Here is a 13,391-nt window from a genome sequence, read left to right as displayed (position 1 = left end):
GTTTTTTTTAAGTCAGTAAATGCTAATCCAAATGTTTGAAAAGTAAAGATGGTAAAGGGATGACATTCATAACTATTGATAGGAATATAAATTGGTATAACTCTGGGGAGCAATTTTTCAGTAGCTATCAAAATGTCCTAAAAATGTATATAACTTTTGTCTTTGTTCAGTCTACTCTAATAAATACTGTAAACTGAGTGGCTTATTAACAACAGAGATTTCTTTTTTAAAAAAAAAAAAAGATTTTATTTATTTATTTGACAGAGAAAGAGATAGCGAGAGGGAACACAAGCAGGGGGAGTGGGAGAGGGAGAAGCAGGCTTCCCGCTGAGCAGGGAGCCTGATGTGGGGCTCGATCCCAGAACCCTGGGATCATGACCTGAGCTGAAGGCAGATGCTTAACGACTGAGCCACCCAGGTGCCCCCAGAGATTTATTTCTTAGGGTTCTAGAGGCTGGAAAGTCCAAGATCAAAGCATTAGCACATTTGGTGTCTGGTGGTGCTTGCTTCCTAGTTAACATTCTCTTTTTATAAGGGCATTAATCCCATTCATGAGGGCTCTGCCCTCATGACCTAAGCACCTCCCAAAGCCCCATCTCCAAATACCATCATATTAGGTTTCAACATAAGAATTAGTGGCAGCGGGGCGCCTGGGTGGCTCAGCCGTTTAGCGTCTGCCTTCGGCTCAGGTCATGATCCCAGGGTCCTGGGATCGAGCCCCACATCGGGCTCCTTGCTCAGCAGGGAGGCCTGCTTCTCCCTCTCCCACTCCCCCTGCTTGTGTTCCCTCTCTCACTGTCTGTCTCTCTCTGTCAAAAAATAAATAAAAATTAAAAAAAAAAAAAAAAGAATTAGTGGCAGGGAGGAGGATGACACACAAACATTCAATGTGTAACATCTTTTGACTCAAATGTAAAGATGTGAGAAAGGCTTTATATGAATGTTTATTTGCAACATTGTTTAAAATGGTGAAAAATTAGAAACAACCTGAAAGTCCAACAGTAGGTAATTGCATAAATAAAATTTGGTACATCTACATCATAGAATATTGTGTTTGAATATTAATAACTATAATGTTACAGATGCATATTTACTGACCAGGGAAGATTTTCATGACATGGTGAACAGATAAAGTTACTTGACAAAAAGCCATACAGAGGTTCGTGGGTGGCTCAGTCGGTTGGGCAGCTGCCTTTGGCTCAGGTCATAATCTCAGCAGTCCTGGGATGGAGCCTGGGCTCCTTTCTGGGGGGTGGGGGGGAAGTCTGCTTCTTCCTCTCCTTCTGCCCCTCCCCCTGCTGGTGCTCTGTCTCTCTCTCTCTCAAATAAATAAATTCTTAAAAAAAAAAAAAAGCCATACATAATGCATCCATGGTGATGTGAATTTATTGGCAAAGAACATGGTATGAGATGACTATACGGAAGGGTTAGCAGTGGTAATCTGAAAATGTTGGGACTTTTTTAATAAGGAAAAGGAATAGTTTGCATTTTTCTCCTTTTACTATTGTTTCCTGGAAAAGTACCACCATTTATCTATCTTTACAAAAAATAAGTTCATTAAGGGGCGCCTGGGTGGCTCAGTCGTTAAGCGTCTGCCTTCGGCTCAGGTCATGATCCCAGGGTCCTGGGATCGAGCCCCGCATCGGGCTCCCTGCTCCGCGGGAAGCCTGCTTCTCCCTCTCCCACTCCCCCTGCTTGTATTCCCTCTCTCGCTGTGTCTCTCTCTGTCAAATAAATAAATAAAAAATCTTTAAAAAAAAAAAAAAAAAAAAAAAAAAAAATAAGTTCATTAAGGTAATAATTGTTATAATTTGTGCATGTATTACATATATATATGTATTATTTCTTATATGAGCTTCAGAGTTGTAAGCTGTGTGCTGTGTCTTCAGGAAAAGTTTCAGGCATTAGGGTTTGACCTTGAGGTAAGAATGGAGCTAGGTAGGAACATTAAATATTTGCAAGTACTATATATGATTTGTTTACCCTTGACATTTTTAAAGAAGAAAATAAAGCTAAGAAATAGATATGTTTTTTAACTTGTTTCCCTTATTATTTGGGATATTCTAACCAAGGGAAATTTACTTTTGTTGAAGGTTTGTAACACAGGCTCTGACAACACAGTATTTGATGGAATGTTTTGAGAGATCCATTGCCTTCCTATTTTGTATTGTTTCGGAAGGCCCAAGTAGAACTACTTGGAAATTAAGACGAAATAGATTTCAGCTCCATGTAAAGAAGACACTTCTTATGAATCAAGTTATCCATTAGTAGAACAGGCCAGAAGGTACAGGCTGTGTGGTATGAGCAGCACACAGACACAGACTCACAATAATAGTAAGAATTTATCTTTCCTCAGCCCCCATTTTCATGAATGTGATGTGCTTGACCCTGTCATCCACTGGTTACTATGCTTTAATCTTTGGTATGCTAATAATTACCTGGAATATTAAGTGTTTGATGTAATTCCCTATTATCTTTCTCCACTGTTTGTTTTACTTTTTTAACATGCCATTGAATTAAAACTTGATTCCACCAATTCTACGATACTACTGGAGTGTTTTTATTTCCTAAAGCATTAGGTGGGCAGTGGCTTTGATAGGGTAGTCATAGGAGCATTGTTTGTGGTAGTAAAAGCATATGTCTATAATGGAATACAATCTGTTTTTTTAAAGGCAAATTATGTCTGCTGGTAAAGAATGATGGCTTAGATTGAGTTTATGTGACTGTGTAAGAAACAAATATTGATTATCTCTAGAAGACTATGCAGGAATTTGTGTGTTTAGGTAGATTGTCTCTGAATATACAAAACACTGATTAAGTGGTTCCCTTAGGAATGGAATATTAGGGGTCAGTGGTAGAAAGGATATTTTATTGTGTACTTATATATTTAAGTTTTGTTTAACCTTGCATATATGTTAACTTTGTAATTATTTAAATTACAGTGTTTTAAAGGAATCCCAAACAGCTATTTCTGTCACAGTGGTACTTAAGGCTCAAAAAAGTTGAGAGACATTGGAATAGGTTGCTTTAGGAGGGGAGGTAGCTGATTTTCTCTTTGAAAGATTATAAGGACAGCATGAAGAAGCACCTGCTAATTGAGCTTTTCTAACCTTCGAATTTTCTAATTCTAAGTGAATGTCTCATTCTGTGATATACTAAGTTTAGAGCTTGTGCCCTTTTTTTCACCCATTCTAATGGTTAAAATTATCTCTGATATTAAATACTTATTAGTTATAATTTATCAGAACAATTTTCTACGCAAAACTAAATTTCATTTGCTAGTCCTTGAGCGTCTGCTAGCATAACAAGTAGTAAAGGAAGGCTAAATGTAAACATGAACAAAACTGATGATTACTGTCACAAATCAGTAGCTGTTCTATAAGCTGTATCTTGACCTGCAGAGTCCCCTCATCTTGTAAGGTAAGCAGTACGTTAGAAACTTACAACTAAAAGCTCAAGAATAATGTTTTAATATTTTGGATGTACTATGACAGGACTAAGTGTTTTAGAGGCTTTGGGGGAGGGTTCCTTTTTTTGTGAAATACTTGTATGATTTGGAAGGGAATACTTTTAAAAGAGTGTTTTAAGATTTATGAGATTTTAAATAAAATATTTAACATAGAAATCAGATTTTGTGGGGCGCCCGGGTGGCTCAGTCGGTTGAACATCTGACTCTTGATTTTGGCTCAGGTCATGATCTCAGGGTCATGGGATCGAGCCCCACGTAGGGCTCCATGCCCACTTGGTGCAGTCTGCTTGTCCCTCTCCCTCCCCCTCTGCCTCTCCACCTGCTTGCACATGCTCGCTCTTAAATAAATGAATAAATAAAATCTTATTTAAAAATCGGATTTTGTTAGAAGTCATTTGAATTTGTTTTCTTTCAGAAATCGAGCTATAGCAGATTATCTTCGTTCAAATGGCTACGAAGAGGCATATTCAGTTTTTAAAAAGGAAGCTGAATTAGATATGGTATGTTTGCCTTTTTACAGTTATTCGTGGTATAGTTAATAAGTGTATTTTACTCAAGTATCAGTATTGAACAGTCATGTCAGTTATTCACAAATGCTATCATTTGTTATGTGGTTCTTTGGCCCTAGGTTTTCACCCCCCCCCCTTTTTGTATAATCAAATATTTAGTAACATTTGGGCTTAGGTGAATGGTCTGTATGCCTTGAACAATGTAGTTGAGCCATTTTTCAAAAGGTTCTCATTTTTTTTCCTCTAGAATGAAGAATTAGATAAGAAATATGCTGGTCTTTTGGAAAAAAAATGGACATCCGTTATTAGATTACAAAAGAAGGTATCTACGTCTTTCTTTAAAGTCACTTGTACTCAGAGTGCTCTTATATAAACTTTCTGAAAATATATCAATTATTCTGCATTGATTAATAATTATATTTACTCTTGAAAGGCAAATAAAAATCATTTTTATGCATTAAAAAAAACTGACCTAGACAGGTCTTTGCCTAATACATGCTAACTCATGCAACCCAAATGTTGGCTCCAATGAATCTACATAACCCTGACTTGAAAGGATTGATACTGAAAGAACTCATTTGTGCATTTAGATTGGAAGAAAGCATGGAGCCAGTATGATGCTGGGGAAAGAGCACTAAAGTGTGCACTTCAGAGAAGTCATTTTCATCTCTGAGCTTTTGTTTTTATCTGTAAAGTGAAGGCAACAAATAATACTCTGGTCCTAAAATTTATACTTTTAGTAGGCAAAGTTAGAATAAATAAGTAACATTCTTTAACTTGAGTTAATCCATAAAAAGCTCTTAGAAAAGTTGCATGGCACATACATAATGTCAGCTTTTAATGTCAGCTTTTATTGCACTGCTCTTCCTCTAATTAGTAGATAGAAATTGAAATTTTTTTAGTTAAGTAGTTGATACAGTCATAGTTTTTCTCAAGTTTCAGTTTTGTCACACTAATAAAATTTTGGGTAGTATATTATATAGATCTTTCCAATTAAATTTGATGAATGCTTTGTAAATTACTGAAATTTTTTCAAGTATCCTGCATAAACAGATGCAAACTAAAGGCAGTTTTTAAAAATATCAAATATATTACTTTTATTGGAATCTATATATAACCGTGTTCCTTCTCAAGGTTATGGAATTAGAATCAAAACTAAATGAAGCAAAAGAAGAATTTACGTCGGGTGGACCCCTTGGTCAGAAACGAGACCCAAAAGAATGGATTCCCCGTCCACCAGAAAAATATGCGTTGAGCGGTCATAGGAGTCCAGTCACTCGAGTAATTTTCCATCCTGTGTTCAGTGTTATGGTCTCTGCTTCAGAGGATGCTACAATTAAGGTAATTTTTTCAAAAAAATTAAAGATGTTAAAAGCAGATTAAAGTTAATTGGGTATAAGAAAAAAAACGATCCTGAAAATGCAGACCTGTGCAAGACGGGAAAGACGGGAGTTTGTAGCTCCTGAGAGGCAAGCTGCCAAGTAAGTTTACTGATGAATTTGAGAAAATAGGGTGTCACTGATTTAGTGTTGGGCCATAGGTCACCTAGTACTTGAATAATTTTTGTTTTTGGAGAATGAAGACATAAGTGTACCTTGCTTTTAAGCAGAGATGATAGATGAAAATATAAGATTACAACATGAGTACTTCAGGGGATGAATATATTCTGCAAAATAATTCATTCAGTAGTGGACTTATTCAAATTGGGCTCTCCTTGATGTATTTTAAATACTGGCTTTGATTCCAAACAGTAGTTCTCTCCAGGGGTGTGGGGATATAGAAGGTTTTCACTTTATAAGTTATATATTTCTCTCATTTTTGTATTTTTTACAGTAAGTATACACATTTTAATGTTTTATCTTTTAATCCAGAAAAAAGGTTGTTTTTATAATTCCCTTTGATCCAGACACAATACAGTAACAGTTATATAAACTACCTGCAGAAAGATAAGTAAAATATAGTTAAAAGGTTTAGGTAGGTTTTTCTCTTCTAAGGCTTTTTCCAGATTAAGTTCTAGAGGGAGAGGGAGAAGCAGGCTTCCTGTGGAGCAGGGAGCCTGATGCGGGGCTCGATCCCAGGACCCTGGGATCATGACCTAAGCCGAAGGCAGACACTTAACAGACTGAGCCACCCAGGCGCCCCTAAGTTCTAGATTTTAAAAAGTTTCATTTATAGAGGTATAATTAAGAAAACATGAGTAGGTTAAGACTATATCGCCTAGCAGTAGTCCATTGTAAAATACCGTAATGACTTAAATGTGACTCTCCTTAATTTGTTCTTCAAATTAAACATTGTTTTATATTTTCCTAATGTGGTTTCTTTCTTTAGTTTCTAAATCAGTGGCTTCCTTCCATCCCATGGGCTGGTGATCCATGGGGTGGGCTGCAGAGTAATTGGAAGAGAGTCTTAAATCATATGTGTTCCATGTAGTCTGAAATGATTACATACCTAATACATTAACCATTGCTGTTTTTCAAATATATGTAGACATCTATTTAAATTATTGATTTCATGATAGTTTTGTGTACTGTAAAAGCTGTACTGCTGTCATGAGGCATAAGGGTGAATAGATTAAAAACCCAGTCTTAATTATTGATTTTACGGCGCAGTGGTATAAAAGCATGAACAAAACTGTAAATGTGCCATCTTAAAATATACCTATTGAGTGAACTTTAAAATATTACAAATCAGGGCGCTTTGGCTGGCTCAGTTGGTAGAGCATGCAACTCTTGATCTCAGGATGGTGAGTTCAAGCCCCCATGTTGGGTGTGGAGCCTACTTAAAAAAATAAAATAAAATAAAATGTTACAATTCGAAGTTTTAAAATTTCTGTGTATAATAATCATACCACATATCTCAGCAACTACTTAATAGTTCTCCCTTCCATTTACTCTTTATTTAATGTGTGTACACGTGGTTGTTTCATTAATGAAAATCATTTGTATTTAGTTTCGATTCTTTTTTTATTAAATTATTTTAGAAATAGGTTTCTTTGTTTCTGATGAATCATTTTTAATGATTTTATGCTAGTTGTTTTGTTTATATGTGGAGGCTTTATAGGGGAGTTAATGCTCTTGGTTAAAGTCCTGACCCCATCATCCAAAATTAATGTGATCATGGGCAGATTAACTTTTTGTGCTTCTCTTTCCTCATCTATAAAATGAAGATAATTAATACTTATCTCAGGGCTTTTGGTAGGATTAAATAAGTTAATATGTGGAAACTGCTTAAAACAGTGCTGGACAGACACTAAAGGAGTACTTGGTGCCAGCAGTGTTTCAGTACCATGGACAAATTCTCTCCTATGGACATTTTATGTCATTGGACTTTTTATGTCATCTACTATCATAAATAATGTTCTGTTCATTCTTACCCATAAAGCTTTTTTTTTCTCTCATTAAATTACTTCTGTGTGTATTTTTTGGAATGAAAAAAACTTTTTCTACTCTCCTTCCATACTTTTATTATTCAGTTGTAGTAAAACCTAGGTGATTGCTATATGAAGATTGTGATAGAACTACTTTCCCAAAAACTCAAAGGAGAACATAGACAGAATTTTTTGTAGTTTTGTGACTGTCTTGGACAAAGTGCTTGGTATGTTTAAGGCTCAGTTTTCTCATTTGTTGGGAATACAATTCTTTGGCTTAAAATTAAGTAATGTGTACATAACATATTAGCAGTATAGTGCCTGACAGATTTAGGTAGATGGTAAGGGCCCAGTAAAATGTAGTTAATGGTAACAGAAATTCTTATGATATTATTTCCCTTGTGCATCTGGTAAATACAACAGATTTATTCCTTTTAGAGTAATTCATTTACATCATCAACCTTTAATAATTTAGGGAAAATGTAGGATAGATATTTGAAATAGTTCATAACAGTATTTTGAAATGTTATTTATTTTTCTTTTTTTAAGATTTTATTTTTAAGTAGTCTCCACACCCAGTGTGGGGCCAAACCCGCAACCCTGAGACAAAGAGTCGCACATTCCACTGACCTAGCCAATCAGGCACCCCTTGAAATGTTACTTCTGATTGTTACGTAGAGTATTCTTAAACATTTTTAAAAATGAACAGCAGGGGCGCCTGGGTGGCTCAGTTGTTGGGCGTCTGCCTTCGGCTCAGGTCATAATCCCGGGGTCCTGGGATCGAGCCCCGCATCGGGCTCCCTGCTCCGCGGGAAGCCTGCTTCTCCTCTCCCACTCCCCCTGCTTGTGTTCCCTCTCTTGCTGTGTCTATCTCTGTCAAATAAATAAATAAAATCTTAAAAAAAAAAAATGAACAGCAAACAAAACTGAAAAGTACATTCAACAAATGAGGCAGATGGACTGCCAAACTTTTTTTTTTTTTTTTTTAAGATTTTATTTATTTGACAGAGCACAAGCAGGGGGAGTGGGAGAGGGAGAAGCAGGCTCCCCACTGAGCAGGGAGCGTGATGCAGGGGCTCGATCCTGGGACCCTGAGATCATGACGAGCCAAAGGCAGACGCTTAACTGACTGAGCCACCCAGGTGCCCCAGGACTGCCAACTTTTTATAGAGTTCAAAACAAATGTGAAAAACAGTAATCATTCTCGATAGAAAATTGAACTGTGAGATGTAAACAGACAATTCATAGAAGAAGAAAAAATGGCTTACCAACAGTAAAAAAAAGTTTTGGCTTTGCTACTAATAGTAGAAAAAATGCATATTAATATTACAGTATATCTCAAATCTGTCAGTATATTTTACTTCTTAGATGAGAATTCCCAGTGGTGATAAGAGTTTAATGAATCAAGCATTCTCATTACATTTGATACAATCTTATGAGAGAACAATTTAGCAGAACGGCTTAAAAAGTATACTTTTTGACCCAAAATTCTATACTTTTTGACCCAAAATTCTTTTTCACCATCTGACCTAATATTGCAAAATGAGGACAGATATTTTTCAATATTCAAAGATTTTCATTTATATAATGTTTTCTATAATAATGAAAAACTGTAGGGCACCTGGGTGGCTCAGTCGGTTGAGTTGTCTGACTCTTGATATCAGCTCAGGTCATGATCCTCAGGGTTGTAAGATTGAGCCCCTTGTTGGGCTCTGTGCTGGGCATGGAGCCTGCTTAAGATTCTCTCTCTCTGCCCTTCCCTTCCCCCACAAAAAATTTAGCTAACAATAGGAATTCCTTTAAAAAAAAAAGATGTTTGCCCCAAAAAGGCAGGGGGAGGGGTGCGCAGCACATGGCTGGCTCAGTGGGTGGAGCATGCAATTTTTGAGCCCCGCATTGGGTGTAGAGATTACTTAAAAATAAAATCTTTAAAAAAAAAATGTTTGCCAAGTCTTTAATGGCATGGAATAATACTTGTGAGAAGCAGAGAAGAAATGGGATAATGAAGTATACACAGTCATTATACTTAAAAATAGCATAGAAAGAATGGAAAAACCATTCCTTTGATAGGATAGTGGTTATTTTTATTGCCTTTCGATAAGTACATTATAGCTTATCATGAGCATTTATTTTTATAATCATACAAAAGGTAAATAGCAAGTAAAGGAAGAATAAAATTAATTCTTATTAATTCTTGATATTTGCAAACTAACATTAAAATGCCTTGTTCACCATCTATGAAGAGAGACAGTTCATTTTCTGAGTATATTTATTTTAGAGAAAATGCTACAGTGTTCTTTGACAAATGCATGGGAAGTTAACTGAAACTGAACTGCAAGATCACACCTTATTTTTAGTATGTAAAATATTCATCTGAACTTTTGGTGTCGTTAGATACTAAACGGGACAAAAATCTTACAAAAAAAGAAAACAACTGACCAGTATTATACATTCATGAACGCATATGCAAAATCCTTAACAAATTATAAGCAAATTAAATCCAGCAATTTATAAAAAGGTTAATTAATACGACCCAAGTAGGGTTTATCCCAGAGTGCAGAATTGGGAAAATCAGTCAGTATGATACACCACATCATAATGGGTTCCGAAAATGCATCTGACAAAATTCCAGCATTCATTCATGATAATAGCTCACAGCAAGCTAGGAAGGGAGCTTCATTAAGCTGATAAAAGGTTAAAAGGTATCTGAGCATAATAATTAATGGTGGAAAACAATGCTTTCCCCCTGAGATCAGGAACCAAGGCCAGGATGTTCAGTCTCAACCACTTACATTCTGTTTGTAAAAGAGTGCCTTGTCAGTGCAGTAAGGCAGACAAAGAAAGAAAAGGCATACAGATTGGAAAGGAAGAAATGAAACTGTCTTTACTGGCAGACAACATGATTATCTATGTAGAAAGCCCAAAGAATCTACCAAAAAGCTACTAGAACTACTCTGGATACAGGGTTACTATACAAAGGGTCATTGTATTTCTATAAACTTAGCAATGAATAATTTGAAAATTGAAATTTTAAAATGCCACATAGTAGCATCAAAAAACCCCAGGATACTTAAGGATAAATCTAACAAAATATGTGCAAAATTAGAAATCACTTCTATGTAGAAGTACTTGAATATATGGTAAGAAAAAATCTGTTTATATTGAGAAGGGTATATACATTTTCTGGAAAAGAAATGTTTTTTAGAAGATAGTTTATTTTTCTTAGGTGAGTTTTTTACGTAGTTGTGATCACATGTAATTCTGTGTTCTTTTTTATTTAACATTATTTTATTATGTAACAAGTTCCTTGTAATTGCAGGTCTTAACATCTACTTAGCCATTCCGCTAATGTTGTTTCCCCTAATTGTTGCCAAGTTTTTGAAATGCATTTTCTATTCTTTAAATTGGTTGGTATATAACCTACTGCAGGTAAATTTGAACCTACCATAGGAAGAATGGAATCAATCATTTGATTTTAGAGCATATAATTGGTGTCAGGTAAAGATTGAACTTCAGACTAGCATTTGACCACCAGAGTGAAAGTTTAGAATGTTCTTGAGGTCTGTTTCTAATATTTATTCTTTTTTTAATAAAGATTTTATTTACCTGTTTATTTATTTATTTGCAAGAGAGAGAGAGAATGAGAGAGAGTGCGATTGAAGGGAGGAGCAGAGGGAGAGAGACAAGCTGACTCCACACTGAGCGTGGAGCCCAATGTGGGGCTCGATTCCACGACCCCGATATCATGACCTGAGCTGAAATCAAGAATTGGATGCTTAACCAACTGAGCCACCCAGGCACCCCTAATATTTATTCTTGATAGCTTATTATGTCTATTATCTTAGAAGAATTATCTTTAAAAAATGTCAGTGACTTCCCATTTTTGCATCAAAATGATATATGCTTTTGTTAATCTACTGTTCATGGAGAGTAACATCTTGTGAAGTCTTTCCTTGCCTCTTAGGTGTCTGAGCTCTGCTTGTCTATTAGATTAAGCACTCTTTATTGTCCCCTAATATTCTACATATAGATGCCTATCATAACTGCCCCCAAAACTTTTGTCTTTAAATTTACTTGTTTACATGTCTGTTGTCTCCTGTCAGACTGGGAAGAGACTTTGTCTTTTGGCTTTATATACCTACTCACTAGCATAATTAGGTATATGGTAGATAATGTGGTACTAGAAGTCTGTTTTAATAATTATAACTTCAATTTTCTCTGTAGAGAAAAGACCAATTTATACTTGAAGATGTGCTGTTTCTAAGACAGCTCTCTTCGTCATTTGCTCATACTAGTCTGCTGAGTGCTAATGTGAAATGAGAAGGGATGGGGTGATGTTAACTTAAGTTTCTGATCATTTGACAGGTGTGGGATTATGAGACTGGAGATTTTGAGCGAACTCTTAAGGGACATACAGACTCTGTACAGGATATTTCATTTGACCACAGTGGCAAGCTTCTGGCTTCCTGTTCTGCAGATATGACCATTAAACTATGGGATTTTCAGGGCTTTGAATGCATCAGAACCATGCACGGTAAGGGGTAGAAGATAGTATTTTGATATTGATTTGTAACATCACATTCCAGAGAAAAGAATATTGTTTTCTAATAGTGTGCAGTCCCCTACATTTAATCCTTAATTGTATCAATGGAAGAGCATATGATGTAAATAGCCCATGTGATAAGCCACACTAGTTGAGAGTTGTTTCAGTTATGAGGTTTTAAGTATCTCCTAGTACTGGTTTATATAAAATACTTAATTCGTTTTCAGGAATATTTTTGGATAAGAAAAACTGCTGGGATATCGGTCTTCAAGAAAGAAAGAAAATGGGGATTTGTTTTGTTTTATTTTTCAATTTTCTCACTTGAGAAACTGACGTCCAGAGCAAATAGGTATAGTAAAAGCTGGAACCTAGCATTTCTTGCTCATTTTATAATGTTCCACATATACTGTAGTCTCAGTGTTAGGTTGTTTTCCTGGGTCTTGTCGTAGAGACTATTCTCTGAGTCAGTTTGGCCTTGTGGAAAGAACATGGGCTTTGGAATCAGATATCTGGGTTCAAATTCCTACTTGTTTACTTGTGGCATTGGGAAATTTCAACCTCTTTCATCTGCAAGATAGAGGTAATAATACCTGTCATAGGATTGTTGTGAGGATAAAATGAAATCGTATACATGAATCATCTTGTTTTAGTATGTGGCACATAGAAGATGCTCACTAAGGATTCTTGTTGTTTCTTTGAACATGATAAAATTTGAATGTTCGGATTTTACATAAGGAACACATGCTATGTTGGTAATAAAAGGGGTTTTTTATTTTATTTATTTATTTGACAGAGACACAGTGAGAGAGGGAACACAAGCAGGGGGAGTGGGAGAGAGAGAAGCAAGCTTCCTGCTGACCAGGGAGCCCGATGCGGGGCTCGATCCCAGGACCCTGGGATCATGACCTGAGCCGAAGGCAGATGCTTAACGACTGAGCCACCCAGGCACCCCTAAAAGGGGTTTTTTAAATAGATAATCCAGTGATGTAAGCTATGTGATTACATAGAAAGTATAATTTGAAGGGTGTTTTTCCCCCAAATTAAGTGGGAAACTTACCAGTTAAAGGAATTCTTCTGTAAAAGAATTGAATCCTTTCGTAAAATCTGGTGTTTATGTTTCTTTGAATAGCCTGTATCTTGTTGTTGTGACTTTAATGAAGAAGGGGAGTGGGAGATAAGGCTTCCAGTTATCGAATGAGTAAGTCAAGGGACTAAAAGGCACAGCATGAGGAATAGAGTTAACAGTATTGTACTGGCCTGTGGTGGCAGATGGCAGCTACACTTGCGGTGAACATAGCATAGTGTATAAACTTGTCGAATCACTATGTTGTACAACTGAAACTAACGTGTGTCAACTATACTTAAATTTAAAAAACTTTTTAAGAAAGAGTTCTTTCCAACCATTGTATATTCCTTAAATAATGATATTTATGAGGATTCTCTAGGGCATTTTCCACACAGAATAGCTAATTAGGAATGTGAATAATGCATATAGAATAATGC

The 13,391-nt window shown here is 36.1% G+C and overlaps 1 protein-coding gene across 2 annotated transcripts in view; it reads left to right on the top strand.

The window, feature by feature from the left end:
* Positions 1 to 13,391, top strand: part of PAFAH1B1 (platelet activating factor acetylhydrolase 1b regulatory subunit 1) — an 86,859-nt gene that overhangs the window by 59,850 nt on the left and 13,618 nt on the right. For both annotated transcript variants that reach the window (XM_078068057.1, XM_078068058.1), the window contains exons 3-6: positions 3,885 to 3,969; positions 4,226 to 4,300; positions 5,113 to 5,319; positions 11,711 to 11,879. In XM_078068057.1, the coding sequence (XP_077924183.1) occupies positions 3,885 to 3,969; positions 4,226 to 4,300; positions 5,113 to 5,319; positions 11,711 to 11,879 (536 nt within the window). The remainder of the gene's footprint in view (positions 1 to 3,884; positions 3,970 to 4,225; positions 4,301 to 5,112; positions 5,320 to 11,710; positions 11,880 to 13,391) is intronic.

The sequence above is a fragment of the Halichoerus grypus genome, chromosome 2 (genome assembly GCF_964656455.1).
Source record: "Halichoerus grypus chromosome 2, mHalGry1.hap1.1, whole genome shotgun sequence".
Taxonomy (NCBI): Eukaryota; Metazoa; Chordata; class Mammalia; order Carnivora; family Phocidae; genus Halichoerus; species Halichoerus grypus.
The sequence above is the reverse complement of the archived record's forward strand: the minus strand, read 5'-3'. Positions and strand labels throughout refer to the sequence as shown.